Here is a 23,144-nt window from a genome sequence, read left to right on the forward strand (position 1 = left end):
TTGCTGCTACTAGTAATGGCCAATGGTATCCCTAGCTGCATCAGGTTAGGTATCACCAGCATTCAAGGGAGGCAATCTTTCCCCTCTACTCAGCAGTGATGAGGCCACATCTGGAGTGCTGGGTCTGATTCTGGCTTCCCAGAAGAGAAACTTTGACATATTGGAGAGAGTCCAGTGAAGGGCAATGATGATGATGAAGGGACTGAAGCAGTTCACCTGGGACAGCTCAGCCCAGAAAAGAGAAGGCTCAGGGGGATCCCATCAGTATCTATACATATCTTAAGGTAAGGTGCAAAGAAGACGAAGCCAGGCTCTCAAAAGTGGTGCCCAGCACCAGGACAAGAGGCAGTGAGTACAAACTGGAACACAAAAGGTTACCTCTGAGCACCAGAATGTACTTTAATACCATGAGGGACATGGAACTCTGGAACAGGTTGCCAAGAAGGTCTGTAGTCTCCTTGGATATTTCCAAAAGCCATCCCGACATGGTGCTGGGAACACTGCTCTGGGTATCATATAATCATAGAATGGCCTGGGTTGAAAAGGACCACAATGATCATCCAGTTTCAATCCTCCTTTGGACCCACTCCAAGAGCTCCACGTCCTTCCTGTACTGGGGGCCCCAGACCTGGACACAGTACTGCAGATGGGGCCTCACAAGAGCCGAGTAGAGGGATACAATCACCTCCCTCTCCCTTCTGGCCACCCTTTTGTTAATGCAGCCCAGAACACAGTTGGCCTTCTGGGCTGCAAGCACACACTGCTGGCTCATGTCCAGTTTCTCATCCACCAGAACCCCCAAGTCCTCTGCAGGGCTGCTCTCAAGGAGCTCTTCCCTTTCAAGTTTGCTCTTCAAGTTTGTATAAATACCTGGGATCGCCCCGATCCAGGTGCAGCACCTTGCACTCAGCCTTGTTGAACCTGATTAGGTTTTCATGGGCCCACTTCTCCAGCCTGTCCAGGTCCCTCTGGATGGCTTCCCTTTCCTCTGATGTATCGACTGCACCACTCATCTTGATGCCATCCACAAACTTGCTAAGGGTGCACTCGATGCCATCATCTAAAGATGTTGAAGAGCACCGGTCCTAAGACCGACCCCTGGAGGATGCCACTTGTGACTGGCCTCCACCCTGACAGAACATTGATCACAACCCTTTGGCTGTGACCAGCCAACCAATTCTTAGCCCACCAAACAGTCAATCTTTCCAATCCATACCTCTCCAATTCAGAGACAATGTATGTGTCAGTCCTTGAACTTCAAGCCCCAGATTTTGCTTTTAGAAAATAAGATGCTGGCAAAGCAAAGTCAACCTGTTGCTACAGGGCAAGGCTCACTATTAAATTTTTAATGAGAGTTGTCTGTCTTGTGGTGACGTTATCATCCATTTTCTGCCTCTGCCTGCTCTGTGCTCTTGGCATCTCAAACATCCAGCAACTATTGTCCATCTGACAGGAATTCCAAGCTGGAACCCTTTGGGCTTCTAAGAGATGAAGCACTTTGGATTTCTCTGGGAAAACTAAACAATGCTTCCCCTCGCAAAAATTTCCTCATGACAGCGAATCCTTAACTGACCGTATTGATAGTTCAAGGATGGTCTGCTGAAGTCAACCAATGTCAAAGCCTGAGCACTCAAAGATAAGAGATGAACAGGTCAGAATAACAATAAATACACAAAGTCCAGAATTCAAGTACTTATTATTCTGTTTGGGTCGTTTGGTCTTCTCTTACTGCGCTCTATTTCCACTCAATTGCCAAATCAACCATGAGCTGCAAGAATAATCCATTAATTGTTACCTACTACAATTTTTGATCATCTTTGCACACATGGACACTAACACTGCAAAAATTTTCCTTTCTTGCAGTGAAAGGAAAGTAACCCACATAGGTTGATCAGGCATCTGCTCAGTGACTTCATCAAATACCATTTTAAACATATGTCATCATTGTTAATGTCCTGTGACTTAGAAACTGAAGTAATGCAATCAAGAATAAACCAGACAGACTGCCAGTATTCCTGTGTGTTTGTGCACAGCAAATGAGAAAGAACAATTAAAACAAACTATTTGCTGTTGGCTCACATTTTCACTCTGAGGATGAGAAACAGAAAGAAAAATCAAATGTGATTATAAAACACTGGAGAAATATGCTATGGATAATCAGATAGAGGCCAGAAGAATGCACTTCCTCTCTTAATAAATGAGGGAGAACTGGATCCAGACATGGAGAAGGCTGAGGTACTCAAGTTCTCTGCCTCAGGATTCACTGGCATTCAGGCTTCCCATGCCTCTCACATTCCTGAACCTCTGGGTGGGGTGTTGGAAGAGCAGAATCTCTCTACTGTAAGCAGATGGCCTAATCAGACTGAATAAGTACAACTTTTGGGGGCTGGACAACATGCAACAACAGGATCCTGAAGGAACCAGCTGGTGTTGCTGAGAAGGTAATCTGTAGAGACTGGGAAAACTGGCTGAGAACAGCCCTATAGAGAAAGACTTGGGCATCCTGGTGGACAAAAAGCTTGACATGATCCAGCAATGCATATTAACTGCTAAAATACATAGGTTTTACCACTTACAGTAGGAAGATGATCACTTACCAAAAGAACTGGATGAGGACAGCATCCCAATCTATGTGTGTGTTCTAAATGGTTTTGTAGTTCTTTTCTTAAAGACCTCAAAGGATGATAATTTTTAAGAGCATAAATCATTTCATAGTCTTGAGGTATTGCACATCCACACTGCAAAGTAACCTTAGTAAGGTGTTTGAAAAATACACCACATAATTACACGCTGTGTTAGCAGAGCTTTGCTGTTCAAACTAAACTCAATCTGTTTCTAAGTGCCTTAGGCTCCTTTATTTAGATCTTTCTACTGTTTAGAGAGATCATCTCACATACACTAATTGCTCAAACAAAAGTGTGGAAAAGTGCCAGAGAAACTAACCAGCTGCAAAAGCCACACAGTCCATATCTAAGCAACATCAGAATAAAGCTTTATTTCAACCCACTTTTCAGAAGCCACCTGTAAACTATGGTTTGCTTTCACACCCTTTTAAAAGAGTTAGAAACCCTTAGGTATTTCAGTATGCAAATATCTTACCTGGATGTGGATTAAAAATTTGTTTTATGCAAATATCTGATAAAAATCTGTTTTTCTGCTCTCCAGTAACCAGGAACAACAAGGAAGCCTCTGGTTTCTGACCGGAGGTCTGACAAGCAGCTCAGTAGCAAGGTTTTTCCATTCTTCTGCAAAGCTCCCACAGTTTCATCCATATCACATTACATTCATGTAGACAACTCACATTTTTGTTCCGATATAAACTGGCAATAAGTTGCTGTTGAGACAATTCTTCAGAAACCACAAACATATTGATTGTGAATTTCCAAGGCAAACTTGCTTGTTAAACTACTGCAGTCATAAACTAAAGAAAAACAACTACCTCAAGACAATTTTACATGAATATCCTATGCGTAAAGAATATACTATATATATTATATATAATATAATACTAATACTATCAATAACATTTACTGATCAAATTTCCAGAGCAGCATGAACACACAGAAAGAACTAGGATCCTTCTTTTTCTTTCTTTACTGTTGGACACACTGCGAGCACTGCTGGTCAGTGAGAAAAAACCATCAACAAAGAAGTTCATTTTCTTGATGCATCAAAATACATTTGCTATACAAGATACACAGAAGTCAGCTCAAACTCTTAACTTCAACAAAGTCAAGTGCAGAGTGCTGCACTTGAACTGGGACAATCCCAGGTATTTATACAAACCTGGGAAAGAGCTCCTTGAGAGCTGCCCTGTGGAGAAGGACTTGGGGGTCTGGGTAGATGAGAAGCTGGACATGAGCCAGCAGTGTGCGCTGGCAGCTCTGAAGGCCAACTGTGTTCTGGGCTGCATTAACAAAGGGGTGGCCAGCAGGGAGAGGGAGGTGAATGTACCCCTCTACTCAGCTCCTGTGAGGCCCCAAGTACAGGAAGGACCTGGAGCTCTTGGAGTGGGTCCAAAGGAGGGCCGCTAAGATGATCAGAGGGCTGGAGCACCTCTCCTATGAGGAAAGGTAACTGGGCTTGTTTAGCTTGGAGAAGAGAAGGCTCTGGGGAGACCTCATTGTGGCCTTCCAGTACTTGAAAGTGTAACAAATAGGAGGGGGAACGGCTGTTTACAAGGGTGGATAGTGACAGGACAAGGGGGAATGGTTTTAAATTAAGACAGGGGAGGTTTAGGTTAGATGTTAGGAGGAAGTTTTTCACACAGAGGGTGGTGAGGCACTGGAACAGGTTGCCCTAGGAGGTTGTGGATGCCCCATCCCTGGAGGCATTCAAGGGCAGGCTGGATGTGGCTCTGGGCAGCCTGGTCTGGTGGTTGGTGACCCTGCACATAGCAGGAGGTTGAAAATGGATGATCATTGCGGTCATTTTCAACCCAGGCCATTCTGTGATTATAAGAAATACAGGAGAATCTTACTAGTACTCGATAATCACACCATCTCATTCACACCTTACATTTCATAGACTGCGAGTTGCCTTGAAGCTAAAAGCTCTTCACACAAGCAATAATTAAAAAAAAAAAAAAAAAAAAAAACCATAAATGAGGACTCAATATCAAAGCTAGAAGACAGTAATTCAACATAACATACACGAAGTGTGGCATCAGATATGGATACCATGGTGGAAGGAAGGAGAAGGGAACTCCTGATAAACTGATAAGTCCTAGACTTACTACAGACTTTCCAAAATAGTGGACTTAAACATGACAGGCACTCCCAGAAAGGACAGAATGCCAAGAAAAAGACAGTCAGCTCATGGCTGTTGTTTAAAATTACACATTACGTGTATGCATCGTGCATTTCCATGTGAGACAATCTATTAATAAATTACATTATTCACTCTAAGTAATCATGCACTGAAATACCCAGTCTCCTTTCACAAGCCTACTGACTTCACAGTTCCTGTTGTGCCTGTGATTAGTAATGACTGCAAACTGCTTAGCACTTGTCTATATTAAGTATTTCACATTTCATCTCCAGCACTGAAGATGAACACTGTGCTGTATTGTTCAAGGTACACGCATCTTTTTACAAGACACTGATATAGAGAAAAACTGCTTTAATACCACAGCCAAAATTTGACAGGAAGCAGGACGTGGAGAGCTCCATTTCACTTTCTCACAGGTGAGAGTTAAGATAGGAATCAGACAGTCATTTACAACTTACGTATTTTACAACTTGTCTTTGGAAGTTGCATTTTATTGATTAAACAGCAATTTGAAATCCACTGTCAGAACTGTAAGCATCCTACATAAGAACTATGCCAATCTATTTGCAAGGAAACACAACTTCTTTGCACATTACCCCATTAAGATCTCAAGGCAATTCAACCACACTGAAGCCAGCATGAGTAAATCCCTTACATACCCTTTCATGGCATAGAAGAAATTTCTTGTTGAATACTGAAAACACATTTGTCTTCTAATACAACTGAAAATGATTTGAAAATTGAAACAAACTTGAAATGTCAAATATTCCCTCTGATATTTCTAAGTTATCCAGCCTGGATTCTACTTATTTCTATATTTTGTCGGTGAAGTCATTGTTTTGAGTTTCTCCCCCATCCTCTTTTTATTATTTATTTTTATTCCCCTCAAAAAGGAAGATGAGAAAACAGATTACTACTTGTGCCCTAACATGGTCTCCTTGTACCAAAATAATTGTCTCAGTTACTTGTTTCATTTCAATTGAAAGGGCCCCACCATGCTTCAGCTGACAATACTAAATCTGTGCAACTTCAAGGAAAGTTGACCATGCTCGGCACCCATGTGGTGAAGGGAAATTAAGGAATAAAAATAAAGCTTGTGTAGTTAGTCTAGATCAGATAAAGAAATTATTCTGCATGAAGTCATCTCAAATAAATGTTAAGCTATAACAGACATTGAAGCAAGACACCAAAAGGAAATGGCTGGCATGCTTATGACAACAATCCAGGATCATGTGCATATTAAGGAAGGTTTCAGTTTCATGGAACAGCTTGCTCTAGTTGTTCCTGTTTTGAGCATGGGGGCTAGACTAGAAAATGCTTCCAGCCTCAGCTGTGCTATGATTTTAGTCTCATCTGATCTCCAATAAAGACATTTAACCTTTTTAATGACACTGGATTTTAAAACGAAGATGTTTGTATTTTGTAAATACCAGTCCTTTTTATTTACATCCAGCTTCCCTTAAAGGAAATTTGTTATTTGAATAATATGCATCTGTATCAAAATGGGCCAACTTCCTCCACTTCCTCAATCATCTTTTTGCTCCAAATCAGGCACTTCATACACCACCACTTCCAGTTCTGCATTCAAAATGGACTTGCATAATTTACAGTCAACAATGCCATTGAGGACAATGAAATGATTGTTTGCTGAGCTTGTCATCATTACTCAAGTGCAATTTGCCCCAAAGAAAAGACAATTCAAAGAATGAAATATTTAAAAAGCATGCTGAAATGAAATAAATGACTGTAACATGAAGAATACTTGCATATAATCCCCCTCTATCATACCCACAACTGGTTCAATTCAGTTGATGTCATACAACCAGAATTTTTAATCAACTCCTATTAGCTGCAGTCTTTGCCAGAAGCTGAAGATGAGCACAGCTTTCACTGAACTTTTCTAGGTACAATTTATTCTGCCACTTCATTTTGTAGGGAGCCCAATTTATTTGACATCAATAGTTTGTTGAGGTAATAAACCATGCAGCAGTGATACCATGACTCAGAGCTCATTTGCTAGCAGTCAATTTGCTTGGCAGCATGACAGGCAAAGTAATGTGCCTTGAAGAAGTATTTATATAAATGCAACAACTTTCAAGGATTATCAAACAAATACGCTGCCCAGAAAACATGACTTCACTCTTGCTATCAATTTTCTTTTGCTTGATTAATTGATTGAGCTCACCCTCACTTTGGGTATGAAGTTTAAAAAAATATATCTATGCAAGCCAGAAAGCAATAACTATTCAGTCCCAGCAGATTCCTAATGCACCTTGCCACTTTGCATTACTACTTCCTTCCAAGATTGTCCTCTGTGCTTATAGAAATCAAGTACATTGAGTGAAAAAAAATATATGTGTTCATCAACTCAGTTTAAGGAAACAAGAGGACTCTTTCAATTAAACCTCAACGCTCAATCCAAAGCTACTTCTCAAAATCAAAGTCCAGAATTTTTTTTTGCCCAAGTTTTTGTCAAGTGGGATGAGGGAGGTTTTATATATCAGCAATATCATCATCATGCCTGTTCTGAGAACTCCTTTACTTGAAGGACATCAGCAACCAAAGTCAGAAATAAATAAGAAGGTGGGAAAATGTAAAATGTGCTAATTTAGACATTTCTCCCTGGAAGGACAAAGTACACAACTAGAATTTGTTGCAGTTGCTTTGGAACTTTAGAACATCTCTTTAGTATCACTGAAATTGAAGGCCTGAATGCAATACAACTACAAGCTTGAGAAATAGTGCATTTTTGTTCTGTTGTTCAGCAACAAATGCCACACCAAGGTTTGCAAAGCTTCAGACTATGATTTTTTGTCTTTCCTTCTTCCTCCCTATGTACACATATCAGGGAAGAATAAATAAATGTGTTTCATTGTTTAAAAATAATTCAAAATTTACAAACATTTTAAAAGGTAATAAAATTCCAGTTCCAATCTTCACTCCATTTGTAATTACAAAAATATCATCAGTAAAGGCCTTTCCATTCAAACATTTCAGCTTTAAGAAGGATGTTAAATCAAGCTGTTACTCCTTTATTGTTTTAAGTCACTCATTAAGTCTTATCAAAACACCGCCAGGAGAGTTACAGGAAATTATTGGAGTGGATGAACTTGCAGGAGCTATTTAAAACAAATGCTTTCAAAAGAGCCTCACAAGGATTCCTAGGAAATTCCATCACAGCTATTTGCTTCGACAAGTGTGCACTTTTCGAGCCACTGAAGGCAGCCATCTATTTACATGGCTATTTTTGGAATGGCCAGATCTTCAGCATACAGGGAATTGCTGCCTGTTGTTTTCATTCGCACTCCTCAGAATACAGAATTTTGATCTGCAGGTAGGCAGCAGAATAGAGGAGACACAAGAAATTACAAAGATAAATAAAATCAATCAAAACTACTACAGAAACAAACAGAACTTAGGAGTACTTGTAGCCACAATTTTCAAGCTCCACAAAAGTAAACAGGGATAGTGGGTTTTTTGTTGTTGTTGTTACTTTCTTAGGCTTTTGCTGTTGTTGTTTGATTCTGTTTTGTTTGCTTTTAAACTTGTGATACGTTAGCTTTTAGGTTTTAGTTATTTTGATGAGTAATTTGAGGTAGAAAAGAACATGCAGGAGGCAGCTAGTACACTTCAAAGAGCAATAGGATATGCCCCATCCTCATCCTTAGCCCACACATTAACCAAGGTAGAGCCAGAAGGATACAGGAATACCGTGCAGAGCTCTTGAGCATGGCTAAGACATTCACACAGGAATGCAATATAACCACATAAAGATGCATTCAGCACTTAAGGACAAAGATTTCTCAAAGGTGTTAGAACTGACAAAAATGTGATACCTATTTCAAATAATAACTTTCAGCTACCTGCAACAGTTCCATTTTAACCATTTTACCTTTCGAGCATGTACAGAGTTAAGCTACACTGCTGCAGAAGTAAACACTAGTTTCTTTTCTGCAAACAAATTAATCTGGCATTGTAAAAGCAGTCTCAAAGACTCCATACAATTAGGAAGGCAATCAAGCAGCAAGACCATATATTTTGCTATTCAGAAACACGTGCCTCACCTCTCAGTTAGCATGCTTCTGCATACAAGCATTTTAGTACTTCTGACTGCAAACAAGAGATCCCAGCTAAAGGAAAACAGGAATCTTGCATTCAGTGCCATTAACTCATTTTCTGTAATATTTTCTAAAAACCACCCTACATTTTTATCTCCTCTCTGGGCAGCAGTGCCAGGGCCTCAGTGCCCTCCGAGCGAAAAATGTCATTCTCACACCTAGCCTAAATCCCCCCTCTCTTAGTTTAAAGCCTATCACTATCAGACCACGTAAAAAGTCACACACCGCCCTCCCCCTCCTGCTTGTAAGCTCCCTTCAAGTACTGCAAGTCCATTCCTTAAGATTTACATTACCCATGGCATTGCTCATGCTGAGACAGTTGCATATAATGGCCACTGATCCTCTCTTACAGAGCATAATTGCTTCTCTTTGGGAAAAGACATATCACTTCCGAACAGAAAAACTGGTTATTATTTGCTCTTAACTATTAATATATGCTCCCAAATACAGTCATTCACTGGGCTTGGTAGTTATTCCTAACAGGCGAAAATGAAATTGCTATGTGTGTTGTAGGAGTTGATACTTTTTAGGATATATTTGATTCTCTTCGATGAAAAAATGACTTTTAAATTGCTTTTAAATAAAATATGCATTTTGTAATTATGGAATATTAACAGGTTGGTTTTTTTGTTTGTTTTTTTGCTTGGGTTTTTCTGTTTGTTTTGCCTTTACCATACATCTAATAAGGCACCTTGGTATTTAAGGCCACAGAAGCTGGAGATGGGATCTCCTCTCATCTTCAGTTTATCCTTGGCTGGATGATAAGAACACACTTCTGATTTTTCAGCTCTCAACTGCTTTATATATTTCAAATAAATTTACCTTACTTGCACTGACTGTGGGAACAGATACATACGACTTTTTTGTGTATGCAGAACAATTTGCGACTGCTAATCTCTTGGAAAGAGATCTCTTGGAAAGAGTCCAGCGGAGGGCCACGAAGATGGTGAAGGGCCTGGAGCATCTCTCCTATGAGGAAAGGCTGAGTGAACTGGGTCTGTTCAGCCTTGAGAAAAGAAGACTGAGAGGGGACCTGATCCAGGTCTATAAATATCTAAGGTGTGGGGGGCAGAATGGCGAGGCCGGACTCTTTTCAGTGGTGAGTGGAGACAGGACAAGGGGAAACGGCTGGAAACTGCAGCATAGGAAGTTCTGCACAAATGTGCGCAAGAACTTCTTTACAGTGAGGTGACGGAGCACTGGAACAGGCTGCCCAGGGAGGTGGTGGAGTCTCCTTCTCTGGAGATGTTCAAGACCTGCCTGGATGCCTACCTGTGCGACCTGCTGTAGGGAACCTGCTTTGACAGGGGGTTGGACACGATGATCTCTGGAGGTCCCTTCCAACCCCTACAATTCTGTGATTCTGTAATACTTCAAATTCAGAGTCAGGTATTCTCCACACTACGGCCGCTGCCCTGTGGGAGCTACCCATGTAGCAGACATCTCTATTCAAATCCCACGAATAAATTACAAATTTGTAACTGAGAAGTGATGCCTGACAGCTTACTTACAGTTCTCTGGACGTCCTTGTGTCTTCTAAGAAATGTAATTAGACTGGCAGGCTTCCAACCCTAGCTTTGCTAAAAATTATCGCTAGAATGTGATAGCATTTCTTTACAGTTATTAGATACTGTTATTTCAGTCTGTAGAATTTGATGACTAATTTTAGAGGCTGCATCAGATCCTCTTTCGGAGATAAAAAATTTCTTCTTTATCCACATCACATATGTTCTTCATAGACTCTACAGCACTTGTGATCAAATCAAAAGGAGACAGGAACAAAAAGCCCTACATTTGTCTTGATTAAGGGCCTTTGGAAGAGACGAAAGCTCAAAAAGAAATAAAAACAGCTCAAAATCCACTTTCAAAAAAATCACTTAAGCTTATGAATTCTCTTATTTCTGAAGATACAAGTAAGACACTTACAATAAATCTTCCCCCTCGCTTACAGGATGAGTGTGAGAGCAATTTACTCGATCCATTTTGTATTTCACTGAAACCATCACTTTTAAAAATAGGTAACAGTTTTGACAGCAATTTAAGTTGCAGGGTAACCTTAAGTCCAATGTGTCTATCAGCTAATCATGACATGCAGCAGAATTTGTCAGTCAGGTGTTTAATGAAATGCCTCAATTAACATGATGAGCAAATTAATTTAGATGAACATTTTGTTGAAGTAGATTAAAAAATAAACTCTTTATGTGAGAAACCTTTGAAAAGGCCCTCCTTGCTTTTCTCCATCGTAGCTTCCACATTAAGAAGCTGAATTTCTGCAAGTCCTTAACATTAAGCTTACTTGCTTGCCTTCCTCTGTTGATTATGGACTGTATTGGCAATGCCATCACCACAGTGTTTAGAAATTGAATCTTTAGCAAAATATTAGGAGTTCAAAATGCTAGCAGCAACTGCTTGATCAATTTCTACATGGTATTTGGCAGACACTTCACCTACGAAGTCAGATGAAATCTAGGATGAAACCTAGGAAGAGAAGCCACCACAGCCTCATTAACTGATCAAAGGAGAAAGATATTAAATCTTTTAAAAAAAGTCATCCAAAGAGAAAGTATTACACCTAATTGTGATAGGAAACGAAGGTATTTCATAAAAGATGCAAGAAATACTCCATGTAATAATCAGTAAGGTGCCTAAAACCTACAGACTTGACAAAATTATGAGAATCTATCAAAAAATCAACTCTATGAGCTCTCCAAGCTCATTAAATACTTACCTCTAATAGTTATCCCAGCTTTCTTAGTCCTTCAAGAGCTTTCTTTTTACAACTTCAATATGCCAGAAAATAGCTAAGTGATTTTTTCCCCCCCTAAATCCAGAAATAACCTCATAAGTTACTGTAGTTCAATTCTGGACTTCTGGAACAATAAAACAATCATCCTATAACCTAAAGTGTAAGGCAGAACATATTAGATACCAATAGCACACCTATTGCTTGGTAACACTAGACACCAATAGCATGCCTTTGCTTGGCTTAATGTTAGTGGATTTATGAGGTTCAAAAGGGCTGGTTTTAAATGAGCAGATTTACTTTCTACACTGTCACAGCTGGAACTTGAGCCTTATCAGTGAGGTCACTGAGAAAACTACTGACTTCAGTGAAGCAACTGCAAGCCCTGTCATTGACTTTCCTTTCCACACAGGCAGAGGGACATTATTTACCAACCATAAAATGAACAACTATGTCAAAAGAGAATGTTGCCTGGAAGCCTTAAAAAGCTTGTCAGTAAGTCACCTGTGCACAATTTGCTTACATAGCTACTAGCCAACAGTAGCCAACTGCTCCAAGGAAAAACTCTCTGGTATTTGGAGATCTGTCTTGTAAGGAAAGCAGCAGTTTAAAAAACAAAAAGCACACAGAAGGATAAGGAGGATTTCTAAGAAAAAAAAATATTAGCACCACATCAGTTATCAAATACAAATGTACTGCAGTTGAGAACTTGTTAAACACCTTTCATTTTTACTACCGAGCCAGAAAAGCACCACAAATATATAACCTCAAATTCTTTTCAGGAAACTCTGTTCACCACTCCATTTTTTACTTAAACACCATCATTGAAGTAAGACTTACGTATTAAAGAAAGTTGCTTTTAGTTAATTCACATCTCAGATAACCGGTCTTCCAGTAATTAACTTTTCCCTGAAAGTTGTAAAATACAAAGATAAGATTTGCTTTCTTCTTGGCATGTCCAATTTTTTCTTTTTGCATGGAGTTTTTCTTCCACATCTCTCCCTCTCCCATTATTGAAGTGAGGCTTTCATCTTTAACACAACATGCATTGCCAAGACTAACATTTAAAAGCAATAGCTGCAGAGAGTTCAGATACCTTAGGAAGATTGCAAAGGTAGAAACTTGGCAGAACAGCAGGACTTCAAGGAACCAAAGGAAGTACATGAGGAAAATGAGAGAGGTCTGGAAGACTGTCAGCACCAGACCTGAAAGTTCGTTCTACAAAACATAGAAGTTCATCAAAACTTGCTCCTTGGTAAGGATGTCAGTATGCCCAATATATAGCACCTGAGCTGGTAAATAGTCTAAATTTGTCAAAACACATTTTAGAGAGGCTGGAGAGAATGAGGTACTGTTACAAAGAATTACATCCCAATTCATAAACTCATCTGTAGGATGACAGGCAGGAGAAGAGCAAAATCAACTTCAGTGAATGAATTTGGATGCAAGCTGGATATAGCCCTGGCACAGGTTGCCCAGAAGCTGTAGGGTCTCCTTCTTGGAGATTTCCAACAGCTGCCAGAATGTGGTGCTGGGCACCCTGCTTGAGCAAGGGCTGTGCTACATGGATCCAGAGGTTCCTGCCCACCTGAGCCACGCTGTGTTTATCACAGAAGAATAGTTTGCATAATATGCAAGTGTTTTTTCAGTCCAAAATCACTTGAATCCATATTTCCATCCTATATAAGTACTTGGTGTTCTGTGGTATCTGAGTTTAACCAGCATATGAACAGCGCAGGTAACTTCTTAAATGGGACTGCCAGGCAGTGGGCTCTTCTACCACCAATGAAGTGGAACACAAAACAATGCAGGCATACAGAAGTACTCTGAAGAGGTGTATATATACATACCTACCAGTAGGACACGGGCAGGGCCACACCACCTGGCCTCAGGGCTGGAGAACCAGGGTGCCATGTGAAAAGTACTGTTTTCACAGCAGAACATCAGGACTACAGGGTGTAATCCTTCTCTAAAAGGTACTGACATATAGAGACACCGAGAGACTCTACTCCTCCAGGGGTACTGTGAGAACTGAAAGAGATGATCTTATACAGTCTTTTTTGTCACCTCTTAGGAACAGCTCTTGGAGCTTCCCAGACAGCATCCAAGCATTACCCTAGTGTTGACTGGTGGAGGCCAAAACTGCCCCAAACAGGTACTGTCTGCAGTCTGACACTCATGCTTGCTTCCTGGCCCTGCTCTTATTTATTCAGCAGTATGAGCCTCAATATGGTTTTTGAATACAGGAAGCTACAGCAGTATTTTTCTGCTGCTGCCAGAGAACAGCTAGCAGCAGAACTACCGTGCTTCCAGGCTGCCAGATGCTTAGATTTTCTATTCATACTGCTGTATCAGCAGAAATGACCTAAAAGGAGCAACTATGAATTGACTTTCAAAAACTACTAGACACCAGACTAACTCTATTCAGGTTGAGTTTCAACAACCATCTTTAAAGACATTCTAATGCTCTCACCAGCCTTATACTACAAGTGCATTTTCTAAACTTACTGTTCATTGCAGCCTTCATGCCATACTCCATAGCTATGCAGCACAAGCTTTCACTTGAACCAAAGTCCTTAAATAGCATTAAAATACAGCTAGTAAAATAAACTCGTGGAATAATTACTTGAAATAAAAACACTGCTTTACTAATAAGGCTTGTTTTTCTATCAACTTTGAAGAATGAGTGTTTGTTACATTTGTTAGTTTTTTTTCCTTCATTGAAAGAGCAGCTTTCTAGTTTCATCCAATGGCATCCTAATTCATACCATGATACAGCAACATAAGCCCAGCAGTCAAATCTGAGTTTTCCCTTCTCAGGTGAGGAACAACCGTGCTAAGAGAACACACACAGTTGCACATAGCACAGCAGTCATTTCAGCAGATGAAGCCTCAGACTTGCACCAGCTAAAATGAGCCAGAAGAACCCAGAGCTTGTCAGTTCCCACAGTCCAACACAGGAACATGAAATGCGTGCATTCCCACCTGCCTCACTGCCAGTGAAGTAAATAACCACGAGATTTCTTTTCACGAGAATTCTGCAGAATTTGTTATGATGAAGACCCAGATATACCTATGCAGTGCCTCCTCTTTGCATTTCCAAAGAGAAATCAAGATGAACCTGTTGTTTCAAAACAACTTCTTACCAAAGCAACCTCCCAATTAGGGAGCAAACTGCCCATCCAACCAACCGAAGTTCTCACCTCCATAGCTGTTTGATTAGGTCAGCCATTGCAGGCAATCCTGAAAACAAGAGCCTAACGTGGTTCACAACCAGAGACAGAATAAAGTTCTGTTCAGTAACAGTATAACGGAGCAGAGCGTTATAACAAACAGCATCATGAAGGTCACCCTGGCTTCCTGGGTAAAGCAGTTCTCCTTTTTGATTCTTTTACCAGCACCTTTCCTGACAGCTTCATTCACATCAGGAACCTGTTCAAGCACAGATTTGCTGTTCTGAGCGTTTATGCAGGAATTAACAGTGCGGGAACCTAACTTGGTCCTGATCTCTGGCCTAGTGGAATATGAAAACATATGCATACAGTAATAAGAGACATGTGTTTCCTGGTTTCAAGAATAATTTAAAAAAAGAAAAACAAGCTATGTTCTGCATGGCTTCAGATACTGCTAATCTAATCGTGTGCTCAAGCAAACCTCAAATCATGCCCTACATATTTAATTTTATGATGGTATTTTTGTCTAAGACAGCAGTTGCTCTGTGCTTTTTCTACAAAAGAAAGAGCATGGCAAACAGTACCTTAATATATATCTCACAGACTGACATATCTCCTCAGACAGACGTCTTCCTTCTACTAGCAACAGATGTTATCAAAATACATTTGTATCATTATCTTATTTTTTTGAGAAACCTAACATTATTTAATAATGGCAAAAAAAAAAAAAAAAAAAAACCAAACCAGAATGCTGAGAATATTGTTATCCCCAGTCTCAGTGTGGATATTGCCAATTATAACAAGCTTCAGACATTCAAAAAGGAGGCAAAAATACCCAATAAACCATTTTCTCTGCTGGAAAAAAAACCCTCACAGTTAGCAGAAATCAAATACTGAAAGATCTGGGCATTCCACTACAACTAAAAGCAGCACAAATGCATAGCTACAAGGAAGCACAACAGTAGCATTCTTTAATTTTTCTACTATTATGCTTTAGAATAAAAACTTACTTGTGCATGTTTTCCACTCCTATAATGATCATGAGATAGTAGGAAATTCCACTTTGTATAACAAAATGTAAGGCATACCTAGGAGGAAAAAAATAAAAAATCACTCAAGGCATTTTCATTAATGACAATCAACTACATTATTTATTTACTTAATGTTAATTTGAGGAGGCTTCTCTAGTTCTAACTCCATCACTTCTTACCAAAAACTTAGAATGCATTCTATTTAGGTTTGCAGCAGCCCTCTCTCCTCCCAATAGCTTCCCCCTTTAGCACAGCACAGACAGTAATAATGAGCAAAGACTACAGAGTTAACTAGAATTCTCCAGCTAGTAAACAAGAATATAAAGTGTTGATAATCTTAATTATCAGGCCTTACAATACTTTCATCCAGCATTATTTCATAAGTAAATAACATGAATGTTTTGTGGCTTAGTTCCCATATCTGCCCCTTCACTTATCTGCAACAACAGATCTCAGATAAGGCCAACCATATTTCAGTAAGCACAATATCAGTATGAGGGAAGATTTTCTTTTCCCAGGCAGTAAGTACAGCAGATGTGCCCAGCCAGCCTCCTTGCCCCAAGTGGTCAATAGCTAACTAGGGATGGGGAACAACATTTCATCCTTAATCAAACTTGATTCACACCTTCAGCTTGGTGCTCAGTAACATTTACATATACTCAAGTGATACATTGATCTAGTTTGGGATTTTCCCCCATGAAAAGCAGCCTCAAAGTAGCTCCTGTTCTGTTCTCCTGATCTGCTTTTTTTTTTTTTTTCCCCAGCTTGTCAGCAACTGCATAATTTCACTCCTCATTCATTCATTATGTGATACCTTAAAAGCTACTGAGCAAGGGACCTGCGAGAAGACTAAACATGATGATCTCATGGAAACAAATTCACTTGGATACTGATTGACCTTGAAAAATAACTTCCAATGGAAGATCCAATCCGTACTTGCTGCCATGCTTCACTAATAGCTGCCCTTGTTTAAGTTATGGCTACCTAAAATTCAAATGCCCATTTATCACGTACAAATGCCCATTAAAAACATATTCACTTTTTCTTTTCCGATCAACCACATATAAGCAACACCACATAACAAAGACATGAAAACATCACGTCAGGAAGGTTGCTTTTTAGACAGATGGAGGGATACATTGCAATAAAGCCTGAAGAAGCTCAGATTGACATGGATAGTGTGTCAAGATTACAGTCCCTGAAAATATATTTCTTTCAGTACAAATCTCATTAACAGCAGCAATTTTTTAATTTTTTTTTTTTTTTTAATATGAGATCAATCATATGAGATGCATCTAAATACTGTACAGAACAGTGAGTTTTAGTTATAAACAAGAGGTATTCGAGGCCTTCCGTGCTGTTGGTTTGGTTACACTTGTCATTACAACTACACTTAATGATTTCTGCTTCCAAAGCAATGCAGACACAAAATGTGCTTCTGCAGCTTACACAGCTCTCACCAAAACCACACACATCTGCTGTATCATTCTCCTTGTTTGCAGCTAGGACCTCAAGTCTTTGACAGCAGATTGCTCAAAGCAAAATACCAGGGCCAAAAGTTGAATAAATGCATGGGAGTTAGTTACATATATAAGTAAATTGCATGTGTAAATCCAAAGAGTAAAAGTTTGATGTTTCCTAAATTTAGAAATAATACTATCAAATAATGTTGGACAGCCTCCATAAGGTGTCAAAGTAGAGACCAAATCTGTGGCTTAGAATCCAAGATTTATTTATACACGCTGTGCACAGACACACAGTGTGCACGTGCTGTATGCATCTTCCCATCTGCACCCACACTCCAGCTTGAGGAAGGGATTAATTCCTTACAATCAGTGTAAATCTAAGCCCCCTATATACTCAAAATTGCAAAAGCAGTTTGCTTGCAGTGCAGTGAACTGAACTGGCTCTTAATTCAGCTTGGGAAGATGAGAGCCATTTCAATTTTTGAAGAAGAAAAAAGAAAAAACACTCAACTAAATGCATTCCCTTTATTAGCCCTACTATTCTGTCTTCGTATGCTCTGCAAAGATCAAGATGTGAAAGCAGCAATCAGAGAAAATTTAAGTTTTTAAACAAAACTCCTCCTATAAAACAAAAAGAAATATACATTAATGTACCCCAAACCCTCAAACCAAGAACAACTCCTTTTCAGGGGCTTGATACTACTTGGGAACATCATCAGCTCTGCAGTGTACTCTTCCTGTAACAAGTCAGATGATATTCAATACTCAGAAGAGGACCTGGAGAGCTAGTGCATGCAGATAATGTTGAGGAGAAATGCTCTCACCACATCTGCACAGTGTCCCAAGAGAAGACCTTCCAAGCACATTTAAGCTGCACCTGCTCCATCATCCCAAAACTACAAGAGAGTGTTAGCTACCAGCTCACAAATGGAAGCTCTTTCAAAACTTCTGCACTTCAGAAAATTTAAGGCACTCGCTGTACATTTGCAGCAACTAAAAAACACAGGTAATGTTCTTCACACAAAAGCATTACTTTCTGCAAACAAGGCATGAAAAATTAATGAATCCTTTAGAAGTGAAATTAAGTGCAACTTACCATCCAAAACAAAAAAGTGCAAGATAAAGGCCCAAGAGGGTTGCAACAACATGTCTTATAAATGGGCTAGTTTTGCTTGAATGAAGGTATGTTCGAAACCAAATAGCCGCAAGCAAGGCAAACAGTTGGCACACTACGAAGTTGACCTGCATAAAAAAGAAAAAGAACAATTCTCACACTTGTGTATTAAAACTAGCTGACAAACCATAAACAGTTTGCAACTGGCAGAACTTTGGGCTCTCCCACAGCTCTTCTCACAGCACGTCACCTTCAGAGCTCCACCAAGCACAAAGCAGGGCTCCCACCAGCAACCACATAGAAAGGATTCTTCAAAGCTATAGAGGCAATCTGGGCACATATCAAACAAGTTCTGTACACCAAACCACTCTTCTCTCAATCACGGGCACATTTACACTTCTCAGTAATGCGAAGATGTGGCTTTGGTTTTTTTTTGTTTTTTTTTTTTGTTTGTTTTTTAAACTTAATTACTGGAGTGGAACTTGGGACAACCTGCAACCACAACCTACAGAACTCATCTTCTCAACCATCCGTAGGTTTCCCATTTGCAAGGAACAATTCCCCTTCTACTGTACTACTCCAAACCCTTCTGCACCAGCGAGTTACACAAGCATTAAGTGCTAACAGGGAAAGCAGCTGTGGGCACAGCGCTGCTCTTCTTAACAGAGCAGGTTCCCTAAACTCAACTGTCACTTATGCTTGGCCATCCATTTGCTTACTCCCACATTTACATTATGCTTTTAGCAGTAACTGAAAAATCCTAAATGAATGAGGGGATATTCTTCCAGGGCATAACTTGACCTGTTTTTTTCTCCATTATACGCACTGATGCGAATGAAAAAGAAGATTTATAAGTCAGGATGAGTTTCTGGGTTTTGTGCAAAAGTTCCATACAAAACAGTTGGATTTAATGAGCCACTGAAAAAAACAAACTGATCAAATATACAGAGGGGACGAAAAATAAAAAAGCCCAAGTAATTAACTATGTTCTGATAGAAATGGCATTATGTGCACTGTATCTGTTTGCGACCCCAAGAACTCACACCCCAGGCAGACTGGGATGGGAAATGAGAGAAGAGGTTACCTCTGAAAGCAAGGTGGCAAGGACTGGGAGAGAAAAGGCAACGAGGTCTGGCTTCTATGGTTGCCATGGCAAGGGGAGAAACGCTCAGCATCTCCAACCCGTACCACTGTTTCTACAGGAGCGGACAAGCTAAACAGCAGACCCTGAGCTTTACAACTCAGGATAAACTTGTAGGTTTAGGGACACGGAATAATCCCAACTGACACAAAAATGCACAGAAATCTAAGGATGTCAGGTTACAGTCTTTGAAATTCATAAACAAATGACCTAAGCAACGCAAGCCTGTTCTGAAATCCTTGCTCACAAGTGACTCCGCAGTTAGCAGGGAGTGCTTTTAAACTGCTCTTCCCAAAAATGCACAGATGGACGCGCACTGGGATGCACAAAAGACACCACCACAACATTCACACAGCACCTCGGGGCCACCTCCTAACCCTACCCATCCACCCCTAATATCTGCCTCACAAGGCACAGAAATATGGCTTAGAAAACACCAATGGTTTTTTACAGCCTTGTATTACACCAGGTGCCCCCAAAGCTTTAAATACATATTTACAAAAGCAAAATACACACAAGTTAAGAGTTGAAAACCGTGCATCTCCCATTTAGCCTTTACATATACCTCCTCCTGGTAGTGCTCCTCTGTTCTCCCCAGCTGGATTTCTGCTTCATTCAGCACATGGACAGTTGCCCAGTTTTTGCCTGTATCCTCCAAGCCATTGAATACTTACCATCTGCATCTACACCAAATACAAAATCTTACATTTCCCCACAGGCATGTTTATGCAGATATGACCACAGCATGGGAAGAATATACAAGATAATGAAAGTCCAAAGTGTAAACTAAATGCCCACTAATTTCAGCTGCCTAATTTCCAATAGACAGTGCCTGGCTTTTCAGTCAGTACTTTCAACAGAACTTCAATTGGAGCTGTGCTTTGAAAATACAGCTTCAGCTGCTCTTATGAATATTCAGCATTCCTATAAATAAGGCCCAAAGCAGCTCAGAACACAAGTAAAACCTAAAGTCATCACGATGACATTTTCATTACGTTATTTCTCTAGATCACTAGAACTCTGTGGCAGATACAGATGTGAAAAACAGCAAAGCAGGAGGATCCGTATTCTGAATGAGGAAAGGAGATCACATGAAGAGAAGTTGTGACCATTGCTGGGCTGTATCACAGTCAGATAATCCTCACCTGATGTTTAAACACTCCTCCTGATGTTTAAACATATACTACTGCAGGCTAACCATTCACTTCATAGACACTTAGAATATCTGATTGCTTACATTTTAAAAAGAAACAAAACACGGCATTTCTACGACAAACTCGATGCTCACCTGTTTGCAATTACCAGTTATTGCTTCAGCCCAAAGCACAGATTCCTGCCACTCCAGCTATCAAAAGTATCAACTCATTTCACATGGAAATAAGATTAACCCCCTGCTGGTCCTATAGGAAGTAAAGAGAGACTCTAGGCTTCCAAAGCCCATCCTGCTCACTTCCAATTCCAGCATCTATACCACGCTGCAGGGCAGGCAGGCGGGCTGCTGAAAGCTGCCTCCAAACATCCTCACTTAAAGATGATGCATGATACAGCAGCGTCCACACAAATCAGATACATACATATTGTAATTTAACCTGAACTGAACCAGAAGATACGTTCCAAAGGAAATGGGACATCTGGCCTGTGGACTAGACCTCAGCAGCAGAATTTCCTAAAATCATCACAGCATCAGTGATGGGTCTTCATTAGCATCAACATCCTACAAATACACTCCTATTGCACCACAGGACTTGATGCAAACAAAGCAAAATTCAACATTCAGCCTTTTCTCAATCACCATCTTCACTTGGCCTCAGCTAGCAAGAGCTCTGCCCTGAGCTGCACGACCATCTCAGACATACAGCTTGCCTTGAAATACAGCATGAAAGTGAACCCTCTTGCCAGAAGGCAAATGAAACAGTCACTCAGAGGGCAGGGCTGGATATCATCACTGTGCAAGCTTACCCAGAAAACACGTGCACAGCCAAGCAGCTATTCAGCTGGCAAATATCACATACGGTAACCTCAACATCTGGGAGTGATAGACTTGGGTACCTCCTGAAAGCTTACATCAAACCCTTACAACGTTCTGAGTACGGGCAGAATACAACTTTTAAACACCTCATGAATTGGTTAGACTGGAACAGAACGCCCACAAGGAACAAAGACAACACCATGAAGGCAGCATGATTCATTCCACAAACCCAACTCTAGTTGTCTCCCTTCAGTCATAAAAGCCACTCTTACAAGCAGCTCAGGTTTTATGGAGGAATAAAAAGTTGGATCCATTAGAAGCTAAAGTCTTAGGGGTAAAAAAATATATATATATACCTGATCCAATGTGTGGAACAGGAAGTTTCACCCCAAGGTGTTGTAATTCAGTGTATCTATGAAAGAAAAATAGAGTTTTTGACCTCTTCAGGCTACAGACCATATAAGCTGAGCTTATAGGGACTGTAACCCCTATACTCCCCATATAACTTTCCATTACTGCTGCTGTGTGCACATGGAAGAACTGAAAAAACCAACGACTTACAATGATGGCACAAATGATCAGCAATGATCATCCAGTAACTACTGACATAGATGCCTATCAAATCCCTCTTGGAAATATTATTTATTTCAAAACTTGCTACACGTATCCTTGCAATTTTCAAGTTCAATCCGCTGTTTTGGTGCAAGAGCAGTGGTACAGCACAGCTTCCCTGCACCTTTTGTGCCAAACGTGACAGTGCCACATGAGTACAAACCAGTTTCCATGCTTGGGCTATTTGAACTCAGCTGTTCTAGTAAACTCATTGAGCTGTAAAATGCATTAATCTACATGTCAAATTTCCCACTTGCATGCACTGTGCAAATGTCAATAGAAAGTCTGTCACAAAACTTCTTTAAAAAACATTGATTCTAGATTTTTAGATGTTTAAATACAATTTGTGACCTGCATTTGTAAAAACACTCCGTTTCTCAAGAAAAGCATTTGAGGAATCTATTCCTTATATAAGGAAAAGAAGAACAAGGTTACCGACTGCTCAGGATTTTCAGTCTCAGAGTTTTAGCAACAACAATTTGAACTGCTACAAACAGCCCATCTTTGACATAGGCAGCATCTAAAAAGTATTAATGGTTTATTGGAAGTTCACATTAGATTGAAATATAGAAGACCATTTCTCTCAAACTCGTTTTTAATACACTGCTGTGCAATTTTTATGCACCGATTAAGATTTTAACGACGGTAACACCTAGAAGTCCCATATCATTGCCCATTCCATAGTGCTCTTCATGCCACTTAAGTCACAGGCATTTCCCTTTCCCCAAAGCCATCAGCTGAAGACTTGAAAACATCTACAGATGTTCCCCAAAAGCTCCTTTCAACACAGGAGAGCTGATGCTTCCCTACAGCACCCAAAGAGCAGTACACACAGCTCTCCTGTCCAATTTCTAACCTCCATCCAGCAGAAAAAGAACAATCACGATGCTCCTGTAATTGCCTATTGCCAAACCACTAAGAAACCAAAAGTGACAACTATTACTATATGAAAGCAACAATCAATTTCTCCGTCAAAAAAATAATCCCATGGCAAGAATGAAAATCAA

At 40.1% G+C, this 23,144-nt stretch overlaps 1 protein-coding gene across 1 annotated transcript in view; it reads right to left on the reverse strand.

Annotated features, from left to right (window-relative positions):
• MBOAT2 (membrane bound glycerophospholipid O-acyltransferase 2) overlaps window positions 1-23,144 on the reverse strand; it is a gene marked incomplete at both ends in the record, with an annotated part of 83,399 nt that overhangs the window by 50,316 nt on the left and 9,939 nt on the right. The window contains 2 exons of the mRNA XM_079532830.1: window positions 15,815-15,892; window positions 18,398-18,543. Coding sequence (XP_079388956.1) covers window positions 15,815-15,892; window positions 18,398-18,543 — 224 coding nt within the window. The remainder of the gene's footprint in view (window positions 1-15,814; window positions 15,893-18,397; window positions 18,544-23,144) is intronic.

The sequence above is a fragment of the Tetrao urogallus genome (assembly GCF_951394365.1).
Source record: "Tetrao urogallus genome assembly, chromosome: 2".
NCBI classification, from domain to species: Eukaryota; Metazoa; Chordata; class Aves; order Galliformes; family Phasianidae; genus Tetrao; species Tetrao urogallus.